Source organism: Aplidium turbinatum, chromosome 16, assembly GCF_918807975.1.
Source record: "Aplidium turbinatum chromosome 16, kaAplTurb1.1, whole genome shotgun sequence".
Lineage (NCBI taxonomy): Eukaryota > Metazoa > Chordata > Ascidiacea > Aplousobranchia > Polyclinidae > Aplidium > Aplidium turbinatum.
In genome coordinates, this window is record NC_137487.1 from 911,563 (window position 1) to 924,838 (window position 13,276).

At 35.9% G+C, this 13,276-nt stretch overlaps 1 protein-coding gene across 1 annotated transcript in view; it reads right to left on the bottom strand.

Moving 5' to 3' along the window:
- Window positions 1-11,655: 11,655 nt before the first annotated feature.
- The window catches only part of LOC145785359 (FERRY endosomal RAB5 effector complex subunit 3-like), a 116,903-nt gene continuing 115,282 nt past the window's right edge, over window positions 11,656-13,276 (bottom strand). Inside the window, exons 10-11 of the mRNA XM_082597014.1 lie at window positions 12,412-12,535; window positions 11,656-12,198 (exon numbers count right to left, since the gene is read on the bottom strand). Coding sequence (XP_082453140.1) covers window positions 12,023-12,198; window positions 12,412-12,535 — 300 coding nt within the window. The 3' untranslated portion in view covers window positions 11,656-12,022. The remainder of the gene's footprint in view (window positions 12,199-12,411; window positions 12,536-13,276) is intronic.

The following is a 13,276-nucleotide window of genomic DNA, read 5'->3' on the forward strand; positions in this document are numbered from 1 at the left end:
GACGCCTAATTGAAGGCGTCTTTTAACGTTAAAATCTCTATTTGTTTTTAAATACGTAAGACATTTACCCCATTTTTAAACCATTCTGCTCGCGTTTCCTTCGTCTGCCCCACCACGAGCTTGCCACCCTTGGAAAGGAAATTTAATTCTGAACACAATTCAAAAACAAAATTCCGAAAAATATTTCGGGAAAATATTTTTATAGACGCCTAATTGAAGGCGTCTTTTAACGTTAAAATCTCTATTTGTTTTTAAATACGTAAGACATTTCCCCCATTTTTAAACCTTTCTGCTTGCGTTTCCTTCGTCTGCCCCACCACAAGCTTGCCACCCCTGGAAAGGAAATTTAATTCTGAACACGATTCAAAAATAAAATTCCAAAAAATATATCGGGAAAATATTTTTATAGACGCCTAATTGAAGGCGTCTATAAACGTTAAAATCTCTATTTATTTTTAAATACGTAAGACATTTCCCCCATTTTTAAACCATTCTGCTCGCGTTTCCTTCGTCTGCCCCACCACGAGCTTGCCACCCCTGGAAAAGAAATTTAATTCTGAACACGATTCAAAAATAAAATTTCGAAAAATATTTCGGGAAAATATTTTTATAGACGCCTAATTGAAGGCGTCTATAAACGTTAAAATCTCTATTTATTTTTAAATACGTAAGACATTTACCCCATTTTTAAACCATTCTGCTCGCGTTTCCTTCGTCTGCCCCACCACGAGTTTGCCACCTTTGCAAAGGAAATTTAATTCTGAACACGATTCAAAAATAAAATTCCGAAAAATATTTCGGGAAAGTATTTTTATAGATGCCTAATTGAAGGCGTGTATAAACGTTAAAATCTCTATTTATTTTTAAATACGTAAGACATTTACCCCATTTTTAAACCATTCTACCCGCGTTTTCTTCGTCTGCCCCACCACGAGCTTGCCACCCCTGGAAAGGAAATTTAATTCAGAACACGATTCAAAAATAAAATTCCAAAAAATATATCGGGAAAATATTTTTATAGACGCCTAAATAAAGGCGTGTATAAACGTTAAAATCTCTATTTATTTTTAAATACGTAAGACATTTCCCCATTTTTAAACCATTCTGCTCGCGTTTCCTTCGTCTGCCCCACCACGAGCTTGCCACCCCTGGAAAGGAAATTTAATTCTGAACACGATTCAAAAATAAAATTCCGAAAAATATATCGGGAAAATATTTTTATAGACGCCTAATTGAAGGCGTGTATAAAAGTTAAAATCTCTATTTGTTTTTAAGTACGTGAGACATTTCCCTCATTTTTAAACCATTCTGCTCGCGTTTCCTTCGTCTGCCCCACCACGAGCTTGCCACCCTTGGAAAGGAAATTTAATTCTGAACACGATTCAAAAATAAAATTCCGAAAAATATTTCGGGAAAATATTTTTATAGACGCCTAATTGAAGGCGTCTATAAACGTTGAAATCTCTATTTATTTTTAAATACGTAAGACATTTCCCCCATTTTTAAACCATTCTGCTCGCGTTTCCTTCGTCTGCCCCACCACGAGCTTGCCATCCCTGGAAAGGAAATTTAATTCTGAACACGATTCAAAAATAAAATTCCGAAAAATATTTTTATAGACGCCTAATTGAAGACGTCTATAAACGTTAAAATCTCTATTTATTTTTAAATACGTAAGACATTTACCCCATTTTTAAACCATTTTGCTCGCGTTTCCTTCGTCTGCCCCACCACGAGCTTGCCACCCTTGCAAAGGAAATTTAATTCTGAACACGATTCAAAAATAAAATTCCGAAAAATATTTCGGGAAAGTATTTTTATAGACGCCTAATTGAAGGCGTCTATAAACGTTGAAATCTCTATTTATTTTTAAATACGTAAGACATTTACCCCATTTTTAAACCATTCTGCTCGCGTTTCCTTCGTGTGCCCCACCACGAGCTTGCCATCCCTGCAAAGGAAATTTAATTCTGAACACGATTCAAAAATAAAATTCCGAAAAATATATCGGGAAAATATTTTTATAGACGCCTAATTGAAGGCGTGTATAAACGTTAAAATCTCTATTTATTTTCAAATACGTAAGACATTTACCCCATTTTTAAACCATTCTGCCCGTGTTTCCTTCGTCTGCCCCACCACGAGCTTGCCACCCCTGGAAAGGAAATTTAATTCTGAACACGATTCAAAAATAAAATTCCGAAAAATATATCGGGAAAATATTTTTATAGACGCCTAAATGAAGGCGTCTATAAACGTTGAAATCTCTATTTGTTTTTAAGTACGTGAGACATTTCCCTCATTTTTAAACCATTCTGCTCGCGTTTCCTTCGTCTGCCCCACCACGAGCTTGCCACCCTTGGAAAGGAAATTTAATTCTGAACACGATTCAAAAATAAAATTCCGAAAAATATATCGGGAAAATATTTTTATAGACGCCTAATTGAAGGCGTCTATAAACGTTGAAATCTCTATTTATTTTTAAATACGTAAGACATTTCCCCCATTTTTAAACCATTCTGCTCGCGTTTCCTTCGTCTGCCCCACCACAAGCTTGCCACCCCTGGAAAGGAAATTTAATTCTGAACACGATTCAAAAATAAAATTCCAAAAAATATATCGGGAAAATATTTTTATAGACGCCTAATTGAAGGCGTCTATAAACGTTAAAATCTCTATTTATTTTTAAATACGTAAGACATTTCCCCCATTTTTAAACCATTCTGCTCGCGTTTCCTTCGTCTGCCCCACCACGAGCTTGCCACCCCTGGAAAAGAAATTTAATTCTGAACACGATTCAAAAATAAAATTTCGAAAAATATTTCGGGAAAATATTTTTATAGACGCCTAATTGAAGGCGTCTATAAACGTTAAAATCTCTATTTATTTTTAAATACGTAAGACATTTACCCCATTTTTAAACCATTCTGCTCGCGTTTTCTTCGTCTGCCCCACCACGAGTTTGCCACCTTTGCAAAGGAAATTTAATTCTGAACACGATTCAAAAATAAAATTCCGAAAAATATTTCGGGAAATTATTTTTATAGACGCCTAATTGAAGGCGTGTATAAACGTTAAAATCTCTATTTATTTTTAAATACGTAAGACATTTACCCCATTTTTAAACCATTCTACCCGCGTTTCCTTCGTCTGCCCCACCACGAGCTTGCCACCCCTGGAAAGGAAATTTAATTCAGAACACGATTCAAAATTAAATTCCAAAAAATATATCGGGAAAATATTTTTATAGACGCCTAAATAAAGGCGTGTATAAACGTTAAAATCTCTATTTATTTTTAAATACGTAAGACATTTCCCCCATTTTTAAACCATTCTGCTCGCGTTTCCTTCGTCTGCCCCACCACGAGCTTGCCACCCCTGGAAAGGAAATTTAATTCTGAACACGATTCAAAAATAAAATTCCGAAAAATATATCGGGAAAATATTTTTATAGACGCCTAATTGAAGGCGTGTATAAAAGTTAAAATCTCTATTTGTTTTTAAGTACGTGAGACATTTCCCTCATTTTTAAACCATTCTGCTTGCGTTTCCTTCGTCTGCCCCACCACGAGCTTGCCACCCTTGGAAAGGAAATTTAATTCTGAACACGATTCAAAAATAAAATTCCGAAAAATATTTCGGGAAAATATTTTTATAGACGCCTAATTGAAGGTGTCTATAAACGTTGAAATCTCTATTTATTTTTAAATACGTAAGACATTTCCCCCATTTTTAAACCATTCTGCTCGCGTTTCCTTCGTCTGCCCCACCACGAGCTTGCCATCCCTGGAAAGGAAATTTAATTCTGAACACGATTCAAAAATAAAATTCCGAAAAATATTTTTATAGACGCCTAATTGAAGACGTCTATAAACGTTAAAATCTCTATTTATTTTTAAATACGTAAGACATTTACCCCATTTTTAAACCATTTTGCTCGCGTTTCCTTCGTCTGCCCCACCACGAGCTTGCCACCCTTGCAAAGGAAATTTAATTCTGAACACGATTCAAAAATAAAATTCCGAAAAATATTTCGGGAAAGTATTTTTATAGACGCCTAATTGAAGGCGTCTATAAACGTTGAAATCTCTATTTATTTTTAAATACGTAAGACATTTACCCCATTTTTAAACCATTCTGCTCGCGTTTCCTTCGTCTGCCCCACCACGAGCTTGCCATCCCTGCAAAGGAAATTTAATTCTGAACACGATTCAAAAATAAAATTCCGAAAAATATATCGGGAAAATATTTTTATAGACGCCTAATTGAAGGCGTGTATAAACGTTAAAATCTCTATTTATTTTCAAATACGTAAGACATTTACCCCATTTTTAAACCATTCTGCCCGTGTTTCCTTCGTCTGCCCCACCACGAGCTTGCCACCCCTGGAAAGGAAATTTAATTCTGAACACGATTCAAAAATAAAATTCCGAAAAATATATCGGGAAAATATTTTTATAGACGCCTAAATGAAGGCGTCTATAAACGTTGAAATCTCTATTTGTTTTTAAGTACGTGAGACATTTCCCTCATTTTTAAACCATTCTGCTCGCGTTTCCTTCGTCTGCCCCACCACGAGCTTGCCACCCTTGGAAAGGAAATTTAATTCTGAACACGATTCAAAAATAAAATTCCGAAAAATATTTCGGGAAAATATTTTTATAGACGCCTAATTGAAGGCGTCTATAAACGTTGAAATCTCTATTTATTTTTAAATACGTAAGACATTTCCCCCATTTTTAAACCATTCTGCTCGCGTTTCCTTCGTCTGCCCCACCACGAGCTTGCCATCCCTGGAAAGGAAATTTAATTCTGAACACGATTCAAAAATAAAATTCCGAAAAATATTTCGGGAAAATATTTTTATAGACGCCTAATTGAAGACGTCTATAAACGTTAAAATCTCTATTTATTTTTAAATACGTAAGACATTTACCCCATTTTTAAACCATTTTGCTCGCGTTTCCTTCGTCTGCCCCACCACGAGCTTGCTACCCTTGCAAAGGAAATTTAATTCTGAACACAATTCAAAAATAAAATTCCAAAAAATATTTCGGGAAAGTATTTTTATAGACGCCTAATTGAAGGCGTCTATAAACGTTGAAATCTCTATTTATTTTTAAATACGTAAGACATTTCCTCCATTTTTAAACCATTCTGCTCGCGTTTCCTTCGTGTGCCCCACCACGAGCTTGCCATCCCTGCAAAGGAAATTTAATTCTGAACACGATTCAAAAATAAATTCCGAAAAATATATCGGGAAAATTTTTTTATAGACGCCTAATTGAAGGCGTCTATAAACGTTAAAATCTCTATTTATTTTTAAATACGTAAGACATTTACCCCATTTTTAAACCATTCTGCCCGTGTTTCCTTCGTCTGCCCCACCACGAGCTTGCCACCCCTGGAAAGGAAATTTAATTCTGAACACGATTCAAAAATAAAATTCCGAAAAATATATCGGGAAAATATTTTTATAGACGCCTAAATGAAGGCGTTTATCAACGTTAAAATCTCTATTTATTTTTAAATACGTAAGACATTTCTTCCATTTTTAAACTATTCTGCTTGCGTTTCCTTCGTCTGCCCCACCACGAAATTGACACCCTGGAAAGGAAATTTAATTCAGAACACGATTCAAAAATAAAATTCCGAAAAATATATCGGGAAAATATTTTTATAGACGCCTAAGTGAAGGCGTCTATAAACGTTAAAATCTCTATTTATTTTTAAATACGTAAGAAATTTACCCAATTTTTAAACCATTCTGCTTGCGTTTCCTTCGTCTGCCCCACCACAAAATTGACACCCCTGGAAAGGAAATTTAATTCTGAACACGATTCAAAAATAAAATTCCGAAAAATATTTCGGGAAAGTTCTTTTATAGTTGTTTTCGTGATGCTTACTTTTCTTGCCATATCATATATAGCAGTCTTAATAGATACGATTTTTTGTCAAACTTTTCGCAATTGCAGTTGCTTTATCTTTGACAAGTCGAGTTTTTTATTTAAATTTCTGTGTTCACTGTTCATTTGGCTATGGAAAAAATATAAGATTTACTTTGATGTGGTAACGAGAAGTGATTTTATCAGCTTCCGAGTGTTGCTACTTTCATCGCATTGTTTATCGCGCAAATTTTTACGGATCATTTTTTTAGGCGGATCGCGCAGAATTATTCTGCCAGAATGACGGTGGTGTTTTAAAGCAACCTCAGCCAAATATGACGTCACCATTCCTGTTTGTTCTTCTTTTATAAGATCGCAACTGCAGAGCTTGCAGTTCAGAGCTTCCAAATATAAAACTTGAAAAATCATAATAATTTTTAAAATTCAGAAATTATGAAACTTTTACTAGAGAAAATAAAAAAAACGTAAAATTAATAAAAAAAATAAATTCTGAAATGTGCAGGGGGTGCTGCAGTTCTGCAGTTTCTATAGACGAGCCGCCACTGTCAGCTACAGTAAAAAGCCTCGAATTAAAATTTTGGTTTCTGAAAAACAATTACATCCCTCACATTGATGAAAGCTAAATATAAATTCCTGTAGTCATTACACTTTAATGTTTGCTAATTTTGTAGTTTGGTGGGGCGCAAGTTTGGATGGCACGTCAAAGGGGGGCGCGGCTCAAAAAGTTTAAGAACCCCTGCTTTAGACCAATAGAGCCCCACACATTGACGTTTTGGAGCAGTCATACCATACCTTACCAACTCACCACAGAGAAAGAATGTATTCTTCTCACCCATGGTGACGTCACAGCGAGGTTGCCGTTTTTATTTTCGCAATTAAATGAGTGCCAGATTTGCCGAAAGTGAACGAAAGTTTTCTCGTTGGTGTAACTTAGTAGCCTGTTGATATTTTTTACGATATGTTGGTCAGGGAAGTTTGTTAGTGTTATCTCTTTGGTATCTTAGGTAAATTTAGCAAATTTATTTTCCTGTCAGAGGCACTTTAAGGATATGGTTTAGTCCGTCTTTTTACATTAGTTCACATTTTATATCGAACCAACATGGGGCATATTGAATGACTATATGCGCAACAATTGTTTTCAATTTTTCTGCAATGTTACTTGGCAATTTGTGATCACTGATGTATAGTTTACAGCAACGTGAAGAGAAAGTTAGCCACCGCGAATGATTTAACGGACCATTCTTTGCGTACATCAATTTAGATGAAACATAGCCATTCCTAATGGCATTGGTAATCTCATAGAGATACCTTTGATCAGTCGATAGATCTTTTACTATGTGCTCCGGTAGCAAACGATTTCCTGGCACCATCTTTACAGGCTCAAAAGACGTTTCAAATTCAACTCTACTTGGAAGCTTCCCTATTGGCCCTTTAACCGTATCTGCTTCCTTTTGGCGGCAAGAGTTACTGGCCGAGACCATCAGGTCTACGTTTCTCTTATTGCTAATTACTCCGTCGGCTTATATCAAATAACAACGGGAAAAAGTATGCCGTTGGTCAAAAGCCTTATCTATCACTTGAATCAATTTATTTCACAAAATATATTCATGATTGTGTATTTTAGGTAGAAAAGGTGATAAAGACTCGGTTTTTGAACTATTTTTGCCATTTCTTGGTCAAATTTCTCAGTTCACAGTTTATTTTGAAAGTGTTTTTGCGTTGAACACAGAATTTCATCAATTTTTTTTTTCTGTTTCTGTGCAAACAGTATTCCATGCACTTTTTGCACTACATTATACAAAGCAATTTGCGCAAATAACAAATTACCTTCCTAATCATTCTCTGCCAGCAAAGAAGGACTCATATCGTGTCAGATCGCGACTCCCTACCCAGACAGCAAAATCGACATTGAATCAATGTAAAAATGACGGATTTTGCTGCCTGGGTAGAGAATGGAATTTTAGCGCCGCCGACAATTAACACAAAATGAAACCGCACGTTAATAGTAAACTGTCAATCAAGTTATTGAATATCAGCAAATTTCTTGAATTTCATAACTGGCTGTGACAAAAGGTTTATTGCGAACTTCACAATTATCCGATACCAACATAATCGGGATTAAAAGTTGGGGCAAGAAAAAAAAGTAAAAGTCGAGAAATCAGGTTTCTAGCGTCACTGTTTCTATGTGAAATTGCTGAATTAGCAGAGGGCGAGACCATAGGGTCTACGCCAGTAACAGGTACGGTTAAATGATCTGTCACCACTGGTAGGTCCATCTAATGTAGCGAAGGCGTAGCTCATTGGTGTACAACATGCATAGTGCATACAGTAGGCTATAAACCAACTCACGCGATGACCAAGGCGTTGTTCCAGTCCAGTTATCACACCTGATTTAAATCCAGTGTTTGCATTCACGGAATCACACCCAACTACTTTGACACAATGCACCATATTATACTTTTTGATACAATCCACGAGAGCATTTGTAATATCTTCAGCTGTTCCTGATATTGGACTGACAGCAGTTAAATACTTATTTCCAGGTTGCTGAACAACACTGTAGTGTTCTTTGCGAACAAAACTCTTGCCACCTGTTCTTGATGTTATCTTAACAGTTTCGTCGTAATAATGTAGGTGACGTCATCAATTACGCTAACAAGTACCAGCATGATGTTTATGTTTAGAAAGTAGGCTACATCAATTCATTACACTGGTCTACAAATTTCAACTTTTTTTTTCAGGTTTGGGTTTTGACAACTGATTTTGGCTAATTTTGGGGCGCTGAATCCGAAAATGAACTCAAATTTTCTCTATCACATCAAGTTTTCTTTCTATCGTTGCCATTATTTTATGAAATTGACCAATTTTTACCTTTTTTAGTGCAGTAAAATGTCAAATATAATTATTTTCTGACAGCTTTAAACTTTCAAACATAAAGATATTTTTACACTGAATTCATAAATTGGTTCAGATTTCCTCTAAAGTAAAAAAAATTCCTGTTAAGATAATCGTAATAGGACATAGTGGGGATTGGTAGCGTTGAGTTTTTCCATGCTGGCTTGAACTCCCTGTCTTGGCTTCTCAGGCGTTATCTGTGGGTCAGCTGCTATCTCTATGCACTGCAGGGTTACCAGATGTAAATTAGGCAAGGAGCCAACTGCACGTTCTAAAAGGGCCAAAAAAGAGCCAACTTTTTAAACAAGGGGCCAAAAATAGGGCCAACTCAATTTTCAAGTACTAAGAAGCAATTTCACTGAATTAGCAACATATTCTTAGGCTTAGCAATATAGCTGAATATTTCACCTAAACAAAATATTTAAAGTAATACCTTAGTTACGGAAATAGTTACTGTGTACTGTACACAAAAATAAGGAAAATCGACAAACATTATTGTTTGAAATGGGAAAGCCTTCCCAGCTTAATCAGATGGAATTAAATGATTTAGTGAGAGATTTGTATTTGCCTAAGAAATCTGCGAAGCTATTGGCATCAAGGCTACAGGAAAGGAAACTTCTCAAAGCTGGTACAAGCATGACATTTTATCGCAAACGAGAAGAACTGCTTCCATATTTTGCTTCCCACAATGATTTCGTTTATTGTAACAATATAGAAGGGCTTCTTCTAGAAACGGGATTACCACAGTATGATGCAGACGAATGGAGACTTTTCATTGATAGCTCCAAACGAAATTTGAAGTGTGTTCTACTTCACAATGGTAATGTGTACAGTTCTATTCCGATAGGACATTCGGCGACAATGTAAGAAGAGTATCAGAACATCAAAACCGTTCTTGAAAAGTTAAAGTACCATGAGCATGGTTGGCTCATCTGTGTAGACTTTAAAATGGTGAACTTTTTGCTGGGGCAACAAAGTGGCTACACCAAATACCCATGTTTCTTATGTTACTGGGACAGCAGGGCCAAGAATCAGCACTGGAACAAAGAAGAGTGGGCTCCAAGGCTCACCTTGACACCTGGAGACAAAAATATCATACATGATCAGTTAGTTGATATCAAAAAGATCCTCTTGCCTCCTCTTCACGTCAAACTTGGTCTCATGAAACAATTTGTAAAAGCTTTGGATCATGAAGGAGAGTGTTTTAAGTATATATGTTATGCTTTTCCTGGTCTCAGTGAATAGAAAAAAAGAGCTGGAATTTTCAATGGACCACAAATCAGGCAATTGTTAAAGGATGAAAATTTTGTAAAATCAATGTTGTCATTCGAGGCTAGAGCTTGGAATGCTTTCGGTGCTGTTGTGAGAATTTTTTTGGGAAACAGAAAAGCAGAAAATTATAAAGATCTCTTAAGGGAGCTACTGCTTAGTTTTGAAGATTTGGGATGCAGGATGAGCATCGAAGTTCACTATTTGAAGAGCCATGCAGATGAGTTTCCAGAAAACCTTGGGAAAGTTAGTGAAGAACAGGGTGAACGTTTCCACCAGAATATTAAAATTATGGAGGAACGTTATCAAGGTCGGTGGGATTATCATATGATGGCCGACTATTGCTGGAGTTTTAAAAGAGAAATTCCATATGCTGCTCATAAAAGAAAGTCCCTCAAAAAAGCATTTTTAAGCTTATAAGTGAAGAGTTCATATTTTATGAAAGCTCTTTTTTTGACTGTTTCTAAACTCGCCCTGTCCAAGTCCCTTTGAGTCAATCTTTATTTTGGTACTTTGCTATTGCTGTGTGTGTCTTCAGAATTTCTGCACTCCATTGGAATATCTATGTGCATATTGTGTGAACTGTAGGCTATAATTCAGATAATACCTTGTCACTGTCCTATCGACATGTTCGTCAGCATAATGTAGCGTTTGATGTTATTATGGTTGCTCTTTTGCATGACTATTTTTTATTCTAAGGCATAAAATTTTAATAAAGACAACGCAAATTTGTGTGAATATAATATAGAATGCTTGTTTGCTAATTAAAGCTAGATTATTGCAGGTAAAACAGTGTTTATTGCATCAGAACTCCTTGTTTTGACAACAGAGGGGGGACAAAAATTGATTTGTTTCAAAAATTAGGGATATTTCATATCTCAAAAACGTGATGTGATAGAGAAAATCTGAGTTCATTTTCGGATTCAGCGCCCCAAAATTAGCTAAAATGAGTTGTCAAAACCCAAACCTGAAATTTTGTGTAGACCAGTGTTATCATATAACTTAGAGATGAAGTATGTAGGATTATCAGTTTTATCGCTATTTGCAAATTACTGTTTAATGACGTTATTGCTGACGTCATCATTTTAAGGAGTCAGTACACAATGAGTTGGATTCTTCTAATTATATTTAATCTGTTGACGCATAAATCATCTTTTTACAATAAGAATTAAGTAAGTTATGACGTTTTGAAATCTCGTGAAAACAATTCCCTATTAAAAACAATGCATTTTCAAGCCTCGAAAAAAATCGCTTCAGGTACCTTTATAAATCGCGATTTTTAGAAATGAAGACGATGTCCGATCAAGCTCAAACTTTCAGGAATGTCGTTTTATGACTATTTGCAAGAAAGAAAGTTTGCAGAAATGAAATCGGAAAAAAAGTTCAAATTTTGACCCACCCTACTAACTATTCCACATCTTTTTTGAACCAAGTGTTCACAATATTCAATCCAAAGGTATTAGAAAACTCTAACACTCTTTTTTTCCATTTTATTTCTGATGCCAGTGCCACAACCAAACTCACCATGAACATCTTCATAACTCTCACTATCTTTCCCTACATGGCCGTTGAATTCACCCAGAACTATACATTTACTGTAATATTTCCACAAGGTAAACACAATACAACCACAATGTACAACGTACATGACACAGGTCAAGCTTGAAAAAGTGAACTAACAATTACATAGCTTACTTTAATTAAAACTTGAACAATCAGTCAACAAAGAATAAGGATCAATTTTCACATTAACAAAGACACTTGGAAGATTTTCAACGCTAAATATCGTAAGTCAACTTATTGTAGACTAAATCAAAAGGGTTGTGTTGGTGCATAAACTGCGCAAGTTTCTAGAACTGGTTTATAGTCATAAAATATCATATTTAACGTATTTTCAAAAATAACTGTTGAAAAGGCAACTAGTCAGTTGATTCTCTAACGACGGTGGTGGGTTATCTTGATGCTGGAGCTTTAGAACGTGTTAAGTCACGGGAAGACGTTGTTCGAAAGACCTCAGGGAGAGTCGATCTCAATCGGTCAAAAACTTCTTCCGACACCCCTGGTGGTATAACGAACTGGATAGTCCTTGACACTCCTCCATCCCATGTAGCCATCTCCATCATAAAGCCTGATAAAAACATCGGCTCGGTAACTAGCCATAAAACGCTAATTTGATATACCGTGACACAAATTTTAACTTTTTTCAGCCCCTTCTGTACGAAACCAAACGCGGCATTTTACGGGACTTGTGTGACATAATTGGGAATTCTGACCACACCCCTTCGGAGAGTGCTATGATATTTGAACACCTCCAAATTAAATGCAAAAAATGGTTTCTCACCTTTCACGCACTTCATGACAAGTTCGGCGCGTTTTACACACCATTGGAAGGTGATCTCCTCAGTGAGCTCGTGCGTCAACAGCAGAGGGACGGTAACCACGCGGATGTCGTGGCTTGATGCAACCTGAGTCGCGTTCACAGAACAAACGAATTGAAGTTTAATTTAAAGTTTTCATATTAATCAAACCATACAAATATTGCAAGCTATAATAATTAATATATCATCAAATCAAATCGTCGCTGCAAGCTAAATCTATCACAAGTATAACCAGGGGTGTATTCCTAGTATTTTATTTGGGGGGGGGGGGTCTATCAACACCTAGCTGTGTTGTTATAGACAAAGTATGTATAAGTAATCGGTGTAAGTTAGCCAATAATCTTTATCTTAAACACTGTTCAGTTTGTTTTTATTTCTGAACATCATATCGAAAAACAACCCATGCTAAAACATAGCTTGAAGTACAGAAAAAGGTAGAAGCAACGAAACGTGGTTGAATCCGAAATAAAATTATAAGTTTGAAATTTGGCTTGGTTGCTACACAGCAATCTCCTTTGCTTTTTCTTTACTGCGTAGGCCTACACTTGAAACTCGCTTTGTATGAGCTAATTCCAATTTCTTAACACAATTGTAAACTAATTTGTGTGAGCCAATTCTAAGTAAACTTGCAAAAAAAAATTGACTGTAGGAAAGTGAAGAAATGCATTTCTTGAAATGAGCGCTTGTGTTTCCAGCTTTGCGAGTAAGAACCAATAATCTTCCAATGTGACAGTTACACTAAAATCCCATTTAGCTATTAACGAACCGTTTAAACAACTCTAAATACAGCAAAAGCATATTCCAAGTTGGTGCGAACGAGATCATACA